The following is an 18,557-nucleotide window of genomic DNA, read 5'->3' as shown; positions in this document are numbered from 1 at the left end:
CTATCAAATAGTGTCCCTCATCCTCTGCATGAGCTATAAGCTAAGCTTTTTGCTCCCCTAGATTTAGACTTTTTATTTGACACTGTCAGACTATGTATAGTATAGGCTATACATTTGAGATAGTGTATTTTGTATTTACTTTATTCCTATAGCTCTGGTCCATAGCTCTAATGCCTTACTTTATTCCTAGATGACTTGAGCTCTGACTGAGGCCTGTTATCAGAGTTTTCTTTATATATTTTTAGTTATTTTAAATTACTGATGGTTTCATTGTGCAGGGACAAACAATTCATTTGGCATTAGTTCAGGCTGGAAATCTTAATTTCTAAAGAAATGTTTTTTTCCCTGCTAAATCATTTTAGGCTGGGGGCTTCAAAATCTGTTGGACATACTTGATAACTTAAAGGTATATTCAGTGATTTCATTTAATTCAAATATCACTTATTTTATTTTGTTTGTTTTGATAATCCTATAGAGTGTGCTGACCATATAAATAAGGAGTTCCTCCCTGTCCCCAGTTAACCCCTGGGGTCAAAAAGGTTTTGTTTTTGGCTAGGTGGCCCAGCCTTCATTCAATCAGGTTAGAGAGGGGCCTTCCACCAATCATGATCGAGCGGGGGTGGGCCTTGGTGTGTGTGCTGTTGGCCTGTCGCGTGTCCCCCCACTTTAGTGCGTGCATGGGCACATCGTGTTACCGGTCATCTTGTTACCGGGGCAGACCGGTAACACGATGTGCACATGTAGCATGTGTGTGTGTTTTCTGGACTTCCGGCAACACAAAATGAATAACGGATGGATGGATAAGATGAATCACACCGACAACTGAGAACATGATATATTGTTCGGTCAAACCCCACAACTAACCCATTAGAGTCGTTTTGTCAAAAAGAAAAACATGAATCACTACTAACAAAGTATACAAAAGAAAGGAGAGAGCCTAATCCCCTTTTTTTCTTCTTATGATAGAGATATTCAACAGTGTCGATCTACTGCATCTTAGGGCCTATTCATACTCCTATTTTACCGCTGTAGTGCCGAAAAGATTTCGGCTAGTCATACATTTTCAGTAGCACCGAAAAGCCGACTTTAGGACGGTACCCGCCCCCCCCGAACCTCAAATGATGTCACATTGTAGGCTCTACAGAGCCGAACCGACTTTAATTCGGCTATAAAATAGGAGTAGGCTATGAATCGCGCCTTAGAACAGTAGCTCTCAACATTTTCTGGACCAGGGCAGGGCTGCCTTGAAAATCTTGAAATCATTCACGACCCAGTGGGCCTTTTTAATCATCAATCAATCGATTGTGTTCCCACTTGAATCAATGAAACTTTAACACACAGTATATTTTAACCACCACAGCATCCATATCCGGGGGGAAGCCTTTACAGAAAATAGCAGATCTACAAGCTCTCAATGCATCACAACATGACACGTTGAGAGCTTGTAGATATTTAATGTAAAGTAAGAACAGAAAATACAATATAGTATAGAGCTCTGAGGGATTCCAGTCAGCCATATGTGGTTTAAGTGGTTACGTTCTTATTTGTTGGTATCCCTTTTTAATATCAATGTTGTTATCATTAAAATCTTAGAGATTTGCCAATAATTTGGTGGCCCACTTGCAATACCCTCACAGCCCACCAGTGGGTCCCGGCCCACAGGTTGAGAACGTGGCAGTGTCTTAGAACACTGTCTTAGAACCATGATCAGATATAAGCATTTGTTGGGAAATTTATTCGAAATTCAGAGAAAATGTATCGCCAGTAAACTGCTTCAAAAGGATTTAGTCTCAATCGCTCACTCTAGGTATAGTAGTCTACTCTAAACAACTTATCCACTTGAATTAATCTAATGAAATTGGTTAAGCAGTCTCTTGAGATCAATTTATATAGGCTCTGGGTATCCCTCTGGCTCTATTTTCTCATTTTACAATAAATGGCGAGTTAGTTGCACATCAGTAGCAGTTGCTGCTTGACTAAAGGAAGTGAAGGCCACCCTGATGACAATTGACCTGGTAAATGCTCCCATTTGAAGTTGAACACAGGCCATTATATCACAGCTTGAGGCAGGTACAGAAGTTACTGTTGAAGACGGGACAAAGGCAAGGAGCATGTCTCTTTGGTGTTCTCATCTCCTGCCTGCTCATCGCTGCCCGCAGAGATTAGCCCGTCACAAGTTACAACTTGCCTTTGCAGAATAACGGCACTTGCTGTATTAGCATAAAACATAATTCATATTTTGACTAATTTTGTCATACAATGGTGTTGCTCACCAAAAAATCTCATAAATAATTGAAGCATAGGCTTAAAATGCAATACACACATTGCATACAAACATTGCACAGCCATACAAACATTGCATATCTAAACTATCTACTTCAAATTGCCAGTTCCATCGAATCTATAGTTTATGAAGAGCATCACTTTATGTAGTAGGCCTACAGGTCGTTTAGAGTTCATATTGTTCTACATAGATTGAAATGATTTGGGTGACATTACTTGTTCCAAAATAACTCTTTGTCATAGATTAACTGCACCTAAGAGTGATCAATGGAGTTTCCCAAATGAGGGGTGAAAGTATAGATTAGTGTTAAGCACATAACAATCCATCAACAACATCAACTGTTGTTGTTTTTGTTGTTGTTGCTGCTTCTGCTGTTGTTGTTGTGAAGACTGTGCCTTCACTTCCTATCTGCCCAAAGAGATATCTAACTTTAAAATCACATTGAACCGATGCAGTTATGAGTCAAGAGCTGAATGGCAAAAAACAACAAGGATAAAATACAGGGAAACACAACTAGCCTTAATGCATAGAGAGCCAACACGTGCATACATAGCTTATAACAGTAACCATGCTAGACTAGGCTGGCCCAGCCTGTGTGGTTTCTTGTCTAGAGGGGCGGCGGGTGCCGGCGAGTACAAGGCGGGATCCTATTGGTGCCGGCGAGTACAAGGCAGGATCCTATTGGTGCCGGCGTGTCCACAGCGGTGGATCCTATTGGTTCACCAATCTGAGCACCCGCCCCGCCCCCCTCCTCCCCTCCCCTACTCGGTAGAAAACCAATAGCACAGCAGAGAACACAGACATCACCAAACAAAACCCACTTCCTTGTACAACAGTTAGCGAAATACAAGGAAGTGGGCTTCCTATGCCAGATCTTCCAATGCGTTTCCCCAGGCTTTCATTTTTGAGCCGAATGCGAATGAACATAAAAGCCTGCAGGGTACAGAGGCTATAGTGCTAGACAGATGAGAGAGGAGAGCACTCGCTATACAGTAGGCCTACCATCTGGATATCTGCATAGTTTGATAATCTGTAACTTCAGAGGCTCGAGTCTATACATCCACGTATGATAACAGCATCCTAAGGTTGGCAAGGAATATCACCTCTAATACTAGCCATGTTTTGCATGGAGAGTATACTGTAGGTTGCTGCCTTCAGGAACGAGATATGGTGTTCCAGCATACAATAAGGTCAGACTGAAGATGTCTTTTGTCCAGTCGACTCTGAGGCTTAATCAGGATTTTGGCCAGGACTAGACTGAGCTGTGGACATTGCTCTCTGCCCTTATGTTTCTATGTATGTACTGTAACTGTATTTTCTTTTTTAGTCCTGTGTTATGTCAAATGTGTGTACCGGTATATGTGTTGCATACAAGGCCGCTGGGTTGCAAAACAAATTTCAGTGCAGACTGACAATAAATTACTATATCATATCATATCATATCATATCAATCCCTGCAGCATATTCTTGTATTAGAAATGGGCCTTCTTATTATCAACTGTCTGTACATAGCGCATTGTTGTGAAATGTCAACTCTCTCTCTGAGCACGGAAATTAAGATAGATCCTTAACACACAACACCTTCTATTGGAGGAACAGAAGACAAAGTAGAGTGGAGTTGAGAAGATTACAATTAAGATGACATTTTGAAATATAGATAGCAATGGTTCCTGCTGGCTGGTGATGAACTGCATTGTGTTCAATGTCTGCAACTCTGAGAGTGTCCTATACAAATGCAGCCAAATGGGTCTATTTGGTTACAATAGCACACTGTCAAAGTTAGCACTGAGCATTTTACCATGTAGCTTTTCGTACAGATTTCTCCTCAGTCCATTTTTAGCCTATGAATAAAAACCAAAATGGATGCAGAGAGCTGATGTCACTCTGCTTGACATGGTGTTGCTAGCCGCCTAAAGTGCCACCAGGGTGACTCCCGCACCGCACAGGGGAATAGTCATGTGACTCATGATGGGCTGCAACTCCAAGGATAACTCCCCTATGCACACTGTACTGTCTGGATGGGAGGAGTTAAGAACTAATACATCTGACAACCAATCACTGTACCCTTTTCACAATCTGGACAGCTGTTTAGAGTAGACCTTTCTGGAGGCAACCTGTGCTGTGTTGAAGTTGGTGGGAACACAATGCAGCCACGATAAGACTCAGTTCCCCCGGGACCCTATGTTACGCTGTATTGTCACTGCAGACCAGGCTAAATATATTGGACCAAGGCTGTTGGTGAACAGGCATTTTATTAAGTATAGAGACGAATAATTTATAGATGATGAAATGTGCCAACAGGACCCCCCCGTGTGTGTGTGTGTGTGTGTGTGTGTGTGTGTGTGTGTGTATGTGTTACATTTCAAGGGAGGTCTCTATCTTGAGTACCGGTATCTTCCTAATTATTATGAAGGACTAGTTGTATTTTATATTCCAACTAGTCAACATGTTCATCTATCTATCTGCATATTGCATCATATACATTTGAGACGGGCGACGAGTTCTGTCACCAGGTCGCCTGTTGACGACCCCCTCCCTTAGAGTATATATATTTATAGAGAAGGCACCCAGAGGAAATCTTGAGGCGAAATGGACATAGTGGCCGAAAGAAGGTATTGCAGTTTGTTAAGGTCTGTACCTAAAGTACTTAATATGTTCTAGCTATAGAACATGTTAATAGGTTATATAATTAACCTATAATATTTGTTCCAGGGGGGGGGGGAGATAAGAAAAAAGTTCTTGTTTCTCATTTGTTTGTTTCGCACTTTAAATATTATTTTGTTATATAAATATATAGTTTGTAATACATTTGTTGGTTGTCTGATACATATTTAATATTTATTATATTTGCATTCATAGTGCTACAAGTGCTATGAAAAAGAACCCATCATTTATTGTATTTTGGCATTTTATTAGAGATCGGTAGCATTATTATTTAATAGACCCCACAAGGGCCAATACCACCCCCAGCTGGCAGTGTCAGGTTAAGACGAGCCTGCTGCCTACATAGCGATGCGCGTTCACCACGAGTAGCACGCACACGCACACACGCACGATGCTAGTTCATGTGTCGGTCGCGCGTTCATGTGTTTTGGGCCAATCCATCCCAGAATGCACTCTGTTCCTACCAGGAAGGAGGAGTGAATCCGCCTCATGCGCTTTTGAGCAACTCAATGCAAGTGGTTGGGAGGAGAACTCGGGTGTCTTCTCTATAGATATATATACTCTAAGCCCCCTCCACATAGCATCGCGCTTGCTGCTGATTCTGAAAGCCGCCATTAGTCACTCCCTCCGTCTAAAAAGTCAAGCATTAATTCGTAACCTCGACACAGCATGACATCAGAAATGATTCCAGAAAGTCTGTGTTCTGTTCAATAACCATTGATGCAACCTACATTCAGAGAAAACAGCCTTTGAAAACAGCCCAGAAACAGAAACTGTGTTTCCTTCTTCAGATTGGCTACGGCCGATCACGTGACACGTGCGTCGACACACTGCAAGGCATGTTGGGTAACTTACAGGTGCATGATTTCTCAATATTTATTTTGTTAAAGCTTCTATGTGAACATGCCGAAGGTGTGTGAATCTCTACTATTTCAGAATCTCAGAATAATTAGTTACCATATGATTATATTCCCTAAAATTGCCCTTTGCAATTTAGTTTCTGATTTCATTTTCTCTGCCCTTCTCCCCTTTTGTCCTAAACCTTATGTCTTATCATGAACTGCACTTTTAAAATGAATTCCTGGGTTTGCCTTCCCAATTCAAAGTTTCCAAGTCCAACATTGCAACCCTCAAATACTCAATACACAGCAACCTTTCTTACAGCTTACACTCATCATACATCACCTGAGTGCCTGGTGATGTGATATGAATACACTCCCTAATCGAATCTATCACTCTTAGCTCTCATCTTCTGCCTGAATTTATTATCATAGTAGCATGTTGGTGTTTGTTTACTGACTGAGTGTTGTTGGTACAGTCCGTGTGTGCCGCAGTTGGGTGGGCTGTGCTGACATGACCCAGCATGCAATGATTCTGCCACACACATGACACCAAGGCAAGGGCAGAACAGACATTATATTCTGAAACTGTAATATGCAAAATGCAGCATAAAGCCCAACACACACCGTCTGCGAACGCCGCGCGTCAAAACAGCCGCCTCTGTTATTTTCAATGAAGCTATCCCACACCGGCGGCGTCCGACGCGCGCTGGCGCGCGTTCACGCCTCGCCTGTCGCTCCGATATGCCACTGTGCCGCCTGTGCCGCGTTGCTGCGCACCCGCTTCACAGACGGTGTGTGTTGGGCTTCAAACTATCACATTTAGGGCTTAATCACATATTGATGTTTTTTGTACAATGGATGTTATGCACATGTGGCTCAAAATTGGCTAATAGGAAATTAGGAATTGCTTGGCAATTTAGCCAAGCAAGATGATGCTGCTATTATTTAGATGCAAATAGCAAACAAATTGATGACCAAATTCTGTTAGCCTTGAATTGGCCAGGGAAGGTGCTCATGCATGCTCACACATTGAATGCCTAACACAAGTCCATCTACAGTACATTTTGGGCCCCAACAGCAGTATACTGCAAATTAAATGCTATCACAGAGAGCTCTGCAGTTAAGCAGTAGTTCCGTAATATACACAGTAAAATCCTGAGGGCAGGGTCTGAATGTTTGTGGGGGAATTTGGGCAAATCTTTCTATTTACTCCTGCAAATGTAGCACTTATAATGCTCCTCCTACTCTACAGCGCTGTGATGGTAACAAACTATGTGAAGAGTTTGATTCCAAAATCAGAATTTGTAATATTTGAAAAACAAACAAAAAATAAATATAGTACTGTACACTTTAACTAAACATACAGTACAGCTAATGCAATGCAAGTTGGAAATGCATGCCCCATCTGGATATGTAATACCTGTTGTACCTGTTTGGTACTCGTGTACCAGTCTGACTTACAGTGTATACTCTATCAATGTCAGAGAAATACATTCAACACTACATGTTGCATGTACAGCTATCTGTAGTGCTGTGGTTTCTCCACTGCGACCTAATAATACTTCCTCGCACATAGGCAGGAGCACACATGATTGAGTCTTTACACACACAGCGCATGCACACACCTCTCTCGCTCTCTCTCATTCACACACAGATTAACACGCATGCATGCACGCCGGCGCACACACACACGCACACACGCACGCACACACGCACACACACGCACGCACGCACGCACGCACACACACACACACACACACACACACACACACACACACACACACACACACACACACACGCTGCACATAGAGTTGTAATACAATCTCTGGGAATGAAACCTTTAATGTACAGATGGTCAATATGTCTGGGTGGGAACTGTAGCCTCTGTGTTGTCAAGTGACCAACAATACTACAATACAAATGTGTGTATTTTCTGTGCTGCATGTGTGCAATGTGCATGTCTAAGATATCATTTGACAGGGCATCATAAGCTGTGTGTTTGTATTGTGTGTGTGTGTGTGTGTGTGTGTGTGTGTGTGTGTGTGTGTGTGTGTGTGTGTGTGTGTGTGTGTGTGTGTGTGTGCGCGTGCACGTGTGTGTGTGTGCGTCAGGGTACGTGCGTGTACTTACGTGCGTGTGATGAAAGCAGGGGTTATATTTGGAGCCAGCAGCGAGTCATCCTGGCTGACTGTTAATAAGATGCAGCGTTTAAATGAATGTGTTTAGCTTACTTTGATCTTTGTTTCTTTCTCACAGACTGTTTGGACTACATCACATCTTTCTCAACTATATTCACACCTTGCATATGATTAATAGTCATGCAATCTTTCTGTGAGAATTTCAAATGGGAGATTAATTAATTAGGGATAAGGGGTAAGGCACTGGCAAAAATATGACCTGTAGTCTTTGATTAAAAAAATGGACACAACATGCCTGATAATCAATTCAGTATCCTGATTTGTTGCAGTTTATTTTCTTTCACCACTAAACGGCATGTGGTCTCAACAGGGATTTTGTCAAAGCTGGTTTCTCCAGTGGATAAGTTCTCTGCAGTCAATGCTGGTATGGTAGCCTATTGGTATTGGTATTATGTGAGGGCTAAGGAATCAGTGATGTCTTCGTGTTGAATGATCTCACCACATTACGTTTTACCCCTGTGGCTATGATATCTTTAGTGAAAGTACAACACTTTTAAGACATTAGATAGATCATCTGTGATTCTGTGTATTAGCCACATATTGGATACAGTAGATCAGAATCAACATGCCAATGGACATTTTCATCTTCATCTACATGCTGAGTTGCTGACATGAGACAGGATGATCAGAAGCTCCAGGTTGTTGTTTTGTAATTGCATCTATAGGCAATGACAAGGCTTGCTTGATTCAACTGAAACATACTTGTCTACGCTCAGTAGAACTGAGAGTTCAAACCTCATTGTACATTGAGAATATTATGACATATTATGCAATCTTCCATACAGAGTTGCATATTTGTCTGTTGTCATAGAGCCACTGGCCCAGTGATATTTCTGGTAACGTGTCATTGTTTTCCGACCGCTCATTCCGACCCATTACTAACCCCTGTCCCAAACCCTAAGCATAACCATAACCGCACGCGGAAGCCACGGGGGTGAGTCTTAACTGCCGACACAGTCGGACTAATGGGCAGCTACATTTTAAACAAGACAAAGGATTTAGATTTTTGAATAAAATCCACTTCTTGTTCAACGGGGTCAATTTTCTCAAAGAAACCTTTGATAGCAATGAGTATTTCTTGACAATTAACACCGTCGTAAATGTCTTGGATAAAAACAAACAAAATATTGTGCTTCATCTTGAATAGTGTTTATTCTTTATTCCTCAAAGAGTGATTTTACTCTCAAATGATTTTGTGATGGCATTAATCCCAACATGTGGACATTTCAATCATTAGTTTCTCTTGCTGTTTTTAGCCAGAGCACAAGTAGGTTTAACAAGAACAAAGGCAAGGCTACATTAGTGCAATGCTAGCTCATGTTTTCCTAGCTTCAGGGCAGGTCATTTGTCATTTTAAGATTTCCCTGCTCTCTTTTGTTAGCATGACTCTGCTAGCCCACACACAGAGAGAGAGAGAGAGAGAGAGAGATAGTGTGTGTGTGTGTGTGTGTGTGTGTGTGTGTGTGGGAAAATGGGATTACATAATTAAGTCTTTAAGGCAGGGGGTTTGCTCTGCAACCCCCTCACTGCCCTGGCAATTCATTTATTAGCAATTTGCACTTCATTTGAGATGCCATGCCAGATTGGTTAGAACCTTAATTTAAGAAAAACATTGGCATTGTTAAATTATCAGTTCTTTTGTGATATATTGTGTCTTTAGGTTTAGATTTCAGGTTAGCTGCATCCAGAAGCATACATTATCTTGTTCTTTTGTGTTCTTTTGGAGAAACTGATCAGGACACTGAAAATGCAACCTCACTGCTGCTCAGATAGTAATCCAACATATTCATACAAGACACTTGTTTGTTATTCAGAGTCAGCCTATACCGACAGCCTCTCATCTCAGTATCTCAGGCTGTTGAAAGGGTAATCGGATGGTGATGGCTGCCTCATTGCATTTAAATGGAGCTCAGGGTGAAACTGAAGGGTGGGCGTTGCCTGGCACTGAGGTCGTGACCATGGTAACAAAGGATGACCAACCAATCAGCTGACTCTTCTGAGAGGTGTAGAAAATTGATTGAGTCTACTGTGTGCAAAGCCGAAGAGAGAACTAGAGAGAATGAGCTGTATTTGCTGCCGTGAATATCTGCACCCCTCATTTCTGCATGAAAGTTATGATCATTAAAACAAAGTCTCTCTCCCCTAAAACAGAAGGACACACCAGAATCATATCTTTATTGTTACGATGTCTTGCATAAATGTCAGCAAGAGGCAAACATAAGAATGCTATATTTTTATTGGTTCAAATGCTCTTTATGTACAAAACCAGTATTGTGACCTTTTCTAGCTTTAATCCCTTAGGAAATCAATGGCCATTCCCCCGATTTCATCTGCCATACTTGAGTTGAGCTCACTCCCCGGTTACTTCAATTGAAATGTCTCACAAAACAGGATGACTCCCAACAGACTGGATGCTTATAAACTATGGACCATTAACCACTAACGATATAGAGCCAGGAGACCTTACAGGGAAATGTACTCTTAAACTCTTAACAGCTTAATGTTCAGAATAATCTGTTGTATGGTGTCACTTTCCGAAAACAGTCGATCCAATGCGTGGCATCAGGCTTGTGTATGCCTGTATCTTCTGTATCCTATCACATTATACTCTAAATGTCTAGGAATTATTGATTTGTTGCTAACTCTTCAGATGCTTGAAGTAAAACCCCAGCCACATGTCTGTTAGGATGAGTGTGTGTGTGTGTGTGTGTGTGTGTGTGTGTGTGTGTGTGTGTGTGTGTGTGTGTGTGTGTGTGTGTGTGTGTGCGTGTGCGTGTGCGTGTGCGTGTGCGTGTGCGTGTGCGTGTGCGTGCGCGTGCGTGTGGGTGTGGGCGTGCGCGTGTGGGTGTTTGTGTGGGTGTGGGTGTGCTTGTGTGCGTGCGACCGTGCGTGCGTTTGTGCGTAGCTCATATAAATACAAAGTATGTGCCTTTCCCTTGTTGGTATTAATTATATGGCGTTTTTATTACTAGACCTTTGTTACCTTTTGATCTTTATATTTATGTTTAAAAGGCAACAAATATGCACATTTGCAGAGAGACTAGCTATTGTTATATTGTGCATAGAGTTTATAGCGACCAAAGGTCGCAGTTAAATATGGATTTCCTGTCAGTTAGTGTGTCAGGCACCATATACTGTATGGTTCCCAGGTCTCGTGACATCATCAGGGATGGAGATGTGGAGACCCTGATGTCGTAGTAAATGCGACCTGCTGTCGCAGTAAAGCCCATATATGGAGATCCCTGACATCAATATAGGCCAGAAACTCTACATCTGACCTCAAACCTATGTCATAACCTGTTCTGACATTCCATATGTTGATCCTTTCCCATCCATCCTTCCTCTTCTTTGTCTCCCTTTTTGACTTATACCTGTCCATTCAAATTTCAAACTCTATGGGCCTGCCCCAAAGTTATTAGTGCAACCGTCCCCGGCAGCCGGCGAGAACTAGAGTTCTCAACAGGCCCGAAAATTAAGGCGCGGCCCTACCTGGGCCCTCATCAAACCCTGTACACTCAAGAGAATGTCCCCACTACCACTTTTAGATCTCCATATACTGTATGGAGCTGACCTGTTCCTCTTCCTGCTGCATTCGTCATCGTCATCTGTAGTGGTTGCCATCTTTATGTGGCTGTTATTGTCCTTAGTGAGATAAACAAGGGAAGAGTCACTCTGGCAGTCTGGTTTCTGTGAAACACGCACATGGCTAAGATATCTCTCCTCTCTTGTTTCTCTGCCTCTACATTCCTCTCTTCCTCTTTCAACTGACATTGGACAGCAGGGTTAAGTACCACCTCAGCACCACAGGGGCTATAAAAACTATACTGTAGTCTGTAGGAAACATTCACCATGGGGATAAACTGCAGGGAAGAGAGACATAAAAGGAATGAAAATATATGAGAAACAAAGTCCCATACGTAATGAAATGATACAATGGTTAAAGCTTTTCTCTCTTCTCTGCGTCAGTGCAGCAACATTGATTGAGTCACAACTTATTTCTCTACCTCATACTATTAATGCACATATCCTTCAAACATAATCCTGTGCAGCTAATAATATTCCAGCAGCCAGATAAAATAGTTTGTCATATCATTTGATGCACACTTTTATCTATGCACCTTAAACTACAGTATTATGGGTTCATACTCCATACATCCATACCATGACACAGTTTAAGTTCTTAATGGGGGATGTCGGATGACAGTGTCTCATTGGTTTGATTCATGTGGTACTACTGTAAATGTCACGCTGTGCGACGAAGAGAGCTATTCCATACACTGTAAGTGCTGCACAATCGATGACGCCCACTGACCTCAAACAAGTTGCTGTGGCTGTACGAACCCTTAAAAATGTCATGTTCATTCCTCTGAGCTCATTGCATATAGAACAGATGTTTGGTCACGTGACCGTGCTGGCATATGGATGTGATAATTACTGGTGTGGCGTATCTGCCAGTGTCCCATTGTCTTGGTATATTAATTGACATTGGTATTGAACTTAAAAAAATAAGTGCCTTGCAGCCTGTGTTTTTGCCTGAAATACACTGAATCATGCTGACACAATCTTTTTGTCATCTATAGGTTTCTGCACCGAAGCGCACTGGCCAAAATAGCATTGGAACAAGGGAGCTGTCCCTGGTGCTGAATTCCACAGTCAGCCAAAATCCCCATTGCATATCCATGTGCCTGGGCCACTCCTGATTTCCCCAATTCAAGTAGCGACTAACCACCAATTCCTCATCCAACATGGAGGACGATGGACGCTACCGAGACAACCGCACAGACTTCATCCGCGGTGCCAAGGACATTGCCAAGGTGGCCAAGAAGCAGGTTGGCAAGAAAGTAGGCCGCACCGCGGACAAAATTGGAGATGAGTACACCAAGCGCTCCTACAAGCGCTTTGAGGAGGAAGATGATGATGATGATTATGCTGGAGCGCCCGGTAACGATGGTGGTTACCACCGCAATGACAGCCGGGCAAATGACGATGAGGGCGGCCACAGTGACTCAACTGAGGGGCACGATGAGGAGGATGAGATCTATGAGGGCGAGTACCAGGGCATCCCAAGGGCTGATTCGGGCAAAGCTGGTGGTTTGGAGGGAGTCACTGCTACCGAGGCACAGTTCAGGGACCTGTCGGCTTATGAAGGCGAGAGGCGGAAGGACCAGGAAGAGCTGGCACAGCAGTATGAGACCATCCTGCAGGAGTGTGGCCACGGGAAATTTCAGTGGACATTATATTTCGTGTTAGGGCTGGCGCTGATGGCGGATGGTGTGGAGATATTCGTTGTGGGTTTTGTCTTGCCCAGTGCAGAGAAGGACATGTGTTTGTCTGAACCCAACAAAGGCATGCTGGGTAAGTGGATTTCCTATTTTGTATATACTAATTTGTATGTCTTTCAACATACCATAAAGGCCCAATCTGTGACGTAAATGTAAACAAACGGGCCCCACCACCCAAAATAAGAAATAACAATAGAGACATGATTTTATCCTCTAGGTAACCTAAGTCTTTTTCCATCTACAATGACAATCAGGCTCTTCGATCGTATGCAAATATAAATGTCATTCATGTGTTCACATGCGTTCCAGGATTGGGCCTTTAATGTGCATTTAATCAGAAAATAACTAAACGTTTCCAGTCTCTGCCGAGACTATAGAAACTCTGGTCTTCAGGCTGCCATTATTGTATTTTGTCCACAATTCCATGCTGTATAGAGGGTATGCACGTGACATCATCATCATACCCGGAAGTTATGCAGGAACACCTACCGAGTGTGGCAAAAAACTACTTTCTGGCCTTGACAGGCCATACATCCAAGCATACATCCAAATCTGTTTGCATTAAACAACGTTAAACTCACTTTGCCACTCACTTTATTTATAATATTGAACAAAAAAAGCCAACTCCACTGGATCCTCAATCTGTGTGCCTCCCCTGTGTGCCACAGAGAGCTGCTGCTCGGAGTCGGAGCGGAAGATAACCACTTAGCAAGGCAGGGTTTCGCCCGTAGTCTGTTAACTATGCAGTATACCTGTTTATCAAACTTAGCAACGCCAATGTTATGAAAACAGATAGACATCTATTTCAAAAATCCTGTTTTCTGAGAGGAATGTGACAAAAATGAGTTCATGTAGCATTTCTCTCGCTAGTTCTACTGTAACTACAACTCTTGTCTCCGCGAACCCTTCTTTGCAGAAGTTGCAGCGCAAACATATGATGCGTAGGGCAAAGAATTGCCTCTGCCGCTTGGTCTGCACTCAGCCCTCCTATTCCAGTGTGCTTTCATTCCCACTAACAACAATGTATTCATGTCAGACATCCATGGCATTGAATAGAAATCAGTATTGTCTACCCTTTTGCTATGGTAAACATGGTGTCTTTATGTGACACCATTATATTATTGTTATATCAATGTTATATGATATGTTATATCAATGTCTACCTCAGTGTGTTCCGTTTATCCACATCTATGCATCCACATGGGATTTGTGTGTACATCCGCTTGCGTATGCTAGTGCCTGGCTCAATGTTCATAGGTTACACACTGACATTCATACACAGTGTGTTTATGTATCCCTCTGCGCTCACTGCCTCTATGCCATGTTGTAGGAAGCCAGTGGGGAGACATGCGCCCCAGTCTTAGCTCTCTCCTGTTACACAACATGCCTGACTCATGCTGGAGTACTCATCCTGCTCCATCACCCATGGGTCCTAGTGTACACATTCTCTCTCTCCTCTTCCTCCACCTCCTCCTGATATTGGAACAGCAGTCCAAATACTGAACACCCTCTGCTGTCACATTGTCAGAGCATCTCTTTATATTGGCTCCATGGAACCAGCAAGTGTGTATTTGATAGTAGAATAGTAGTAATAGATAGTTTGAAGTAATCTGTTTGTATGTGAGTGCATATGTGTATAGGCAGCTAAGATTACTGGAGACAAGCATCTGCAAGCATCTAAATTGAATCAGGAAGAGAAACGTGTCAGTGATGAAAATGTGTACAATCGAAAAGGTCAGCACTCGTGTGGTTAAGATTCTGTAATGAATCGTATAGCGTACACTCACACATAACAGAGATAAAGCAACATTGTGCATGGTGCAGTCCTTTCGTATAGGAGAATTGCTAAGACAAGACATGTGCAAGCAATACAGCAGCACTGTGTCATTGATTTGCCCTCTGGAGGTAACAGCTGCAGTGTGGTTGGATTTTTGGAGGGACGGTGGTTGCATTAACTGCCACTCTGGAACGAGATATCAGGAAAAGTGCTAGATGAGCGTTTTTCTAACTGTCAAATAGATTTCACATTGTCAAGACGGTAGCCTTCAATATGCACCACTCTGCACGTTTACATGCAGGACAGCTTCATCCATTGTGGATGAGGAATAATAAGTGGAGGATTTTGTTGTCAAAATGTAGCCTGACCTAAGCAGAGACATTTCTGGCCTAGATGGGAGGGTCGCGCCTCAGAAATGCGCGCACCCTGATTGGATCTCATCGATCTGTCCGTCACCCCCGGCCCCTCCTCTCCCCCCTAGTGCAGCGCTACGTCACATCATTTAGAGTGATGCCCACCCGGAAGGGTTGACTCCCACTTTTAGACTGGTTCAGCCCACAGCTTTTTCCAGGCGTTCATCTTTCGCGCAGACGAAATGAAAGCCTGGGTATCGAGGCTAGTCAAAATGAGACCACCGCAATTTGGGGAGGGGGGGGGGGGGGGGGTGGGTGGAGTGGATACAATAGTTATTGAATAAAAGGCTTCATTTATACTAGTCACCTCACATGACATCTCCACGCTACACTACTCTAGAGATTTAGGAAAAGACAGGAAGAGCCTGAGGGCTTTTATCTATAGTCATACCATTTGCTACTCTGTTTTAAATCTTTGAAGATAGGTTTGCACAATCTTTTATTTTTCAATTGTTAACACAGTTAACTTAGCGTTGGTGTCGGTGAGTGTTCAAGTTGTAAGATTTATATTACAATATATTTTAATGCTTTGGCTAGATTTCAGTTATTTGCCCTTTTTGTTAGCATAAGTTTGTTTAGCTTAAATACCCCATATACAATAGGCCACAGTCACTGCATATAGCCATTTAAAATGCAATCCATTATTTCCGCCTAACAAAATGTTCTCCAATTTAGCATTTTCTTCAAAACAACGTTTTGCTACTTGCTAGTACTCCAGAATTTGTCAAAAATTCCCTCAAATCAGTGCACAATGTCAATTAGATGTTTCAAATTTCATTCCAAAATGTGTGAAGGGCCCATTTAGCAAAACATGATACAAGTCCAATGTTGGCCTACTCCAAATTTGAATTAAACATCGAGGGACCTCTAAACAGTGTAGAGAAAAAAGCTATTTCACTTACACCCATAGCCGTAGGGGGTGCAAACAAAGAATGTAACTTGCCTAAACGTTCTTCCACCAAATTAGGCACAAATGGTCTGTGGATGTGATAATGACCATCAAACAGAATATTGATACTCCCTGTTTTCCTGTAATTTACTTCACACATTTGTGGAGGGTGCCTATTTCTTACAAAAAATAAATACAAACATATTGAACGTAACATTCTCCATAGAGCATACCTTATTTAAAGACGATACTGTTAAGATTGCATTGCACTATCCTGATCTCTAAACTACCTCCACCTGGCCAACCGGGTGCCTGCTGGAGGGGAAAGGAACTGGTTGGAATAACGTGTTCCTTCCACATGCTACGTCCGGCCAGGGAAACTCTCCCCTGTCAGGTGAAAAGAAGCAGCTTGGACTCCTCATGCACAGAATGGCAGTCCGCTGCCCCCACAGGTTGGCAGAGGAAGTGTAGCGCCCATGATTACATTAGATCATTGACACTGGGTGAAAAAATGGGTTGCAAAATCGTGGGATAAAAGACAAAAAAAATCGTACACAGTAGCATTTACATAATTTGTCATTGCACCTTTTGGTGGAAGGTGGTTGGGACTCTTGATGGCTGACCAGCTAAATCAGTTCCATTGAATGTGCATCTGCCGTTGGCTCTTTCAAAAAGCCTTGCACACTCTCACAGAAAGTGGAGAACCGGCTATTTATAGCGGCCCCGTAGTTCTCCCCTCCCACATGCGAATAGACGACTACGCATACGCACACACACACACACACACACACACACACACACACACACACACACAGAAATGCATGCATGCATGCATACAGCATTACATGCAAAACCCGTTCTGTCTCTATCTCTATCTCTCCACATGCGTGCACGCACGCACATATACAGTATGTACAGATATGCAAAACCCCAATGCACGTTCTGTCTATCTATCTATCTCTCTCTCTCTCTATCTCTCTCTCACACACACACACACACACACACACACACACACACACACACACACACACACACACACACACACACACACACACACACAAATATACATGCATATATGCAGACAAATTCACATGGACACACACACTCATAGTCCTTCTCTAGAGCCTGAAGCCGTAGAGCTGTCACAGCACTGCCTCTCACTCTCTAGACTACAGTGGCCACCCACTCCTCCCTCCACCTCTCTCTGCCTCTCTCTCTTCACGCTTCCTCCCCTCCCCCATTTCCTCTCCAGAGTACTGTGCAGCTCTGTGTTGTCTGAAGGCTCCTCCTTCGTATCTTTACCAACCTCTTTCTGATTCTCTCCCTCGCACCCTTCCATTCCTAATTTCCTACAGTACATGTCTAAATGTCTGCTACGTTCTCCATCTCTGTCTCTCTGTGTGTGTCTCTCTCTGTGTCTCTCTCTCTCTGTGTGTCTGTCTCTGTCTCTCTCTCTCTTTCTGTCTCTCTGTCTCTCTGTCTCTCTGTCTCTCTGTCTCTCTCTCTCTCTCTCTCTCTCTCTCTCTCTCTCTCTCTCTCTCTCTCTCTCTCTCCTATAGTCTGTCCTCTCCCTACCTCTGTAGCCCCCTTCGTAGACATCCAACCCTTTGCCCTGGGCGTCTTGGATATGGCACAGGGTTTGTATTTGTATAGAGTCCAACTGCAGCTAGCAACAGAAGGCACTGTTTGACTGCACAAATAGCAGACATGCAAGGTTCAGCACACAGACACCTTCTAAGCATACAATTCGTGACATAATACCACCATCAATTGAAAACAAAACGGCACCAGTATTCGTGTGTGATATTGTGGCTCCCTTATGCCTTGTGGGTTCAGTAATTATCCACCTTCTAAATGGTCATAGATCTCCACCTATTGATACAATAGGTGGAAATCGAAATTCCGTGTATGGGCTAGAACAGCGGAGAAAGTCAACAAACCTTTGCCTACTGGAAACCATTCCTGATAAGTTCCAGCATCAATATTCTTGTGATGAGTTGTGATGCATTGTGAGCTTGTATATTCGCTATTTTTGAAGAAGAGATTTGGTGTAGCTGGAAAAAAGCATGTGCTGTGTTAAGAGGGGCACAGTGTAGATCCCTACTGATGCCACACATTATAATGAAATCCTTCTCCAAATGATTGAGTTATATCCTCTTAAATCTTAGGCAATCACTATGCACAGACCATTTGCTAGGCAACTTTACC

At 42.9% G+C, this 18,557-nt stretch overlaps 1 protein-coding gene across 1 annotated transcript in view; it reads left to right on the top strand.

The window, feature by feature from the left end:
* Positions 1 to 18,557, top strand: part of sv2a (synaptic vesicle glycoprotein 2A) — a gene marked incomplete at its 3' end in the record, with an annotated part of 33,236 nt that overhangs the window by 1,015 nt on the left and 13,664 nt on the right. Inside the window, exon 2 of the mRNA XM_083760614.1 lies at positions 12,569 to 13,343. Coding sequence (XP_083616740.1) covers positions 12,734 to 13,343 — 610 coding nt within the window. The 5' untranslated portion in view covers positions 12,569 to 12,733. The remainder of the gene's footprint in view (positions 1 to 12,568; positions 13,344 to 18,557) is intronic.

This window comes from Protomyctophum parallelum (assembly GCF_964188405.1).
Source record: "Protomyctophum parallelum genome assembly, chromosome: 3".
In the NCBI taxonomy this organism is placed as follows: Eukaryota; Metazoa; Chordata; class Actinopteri; order Myctophiformes; family Myctophidae; genus Protomyctophum; species Protomyctophum parallelum.
The sequence above is the reverse complement of the archived record's forward strand: the minus strand, read 5'-3'. Positions and strand labels throughout refer to the sequence as shown.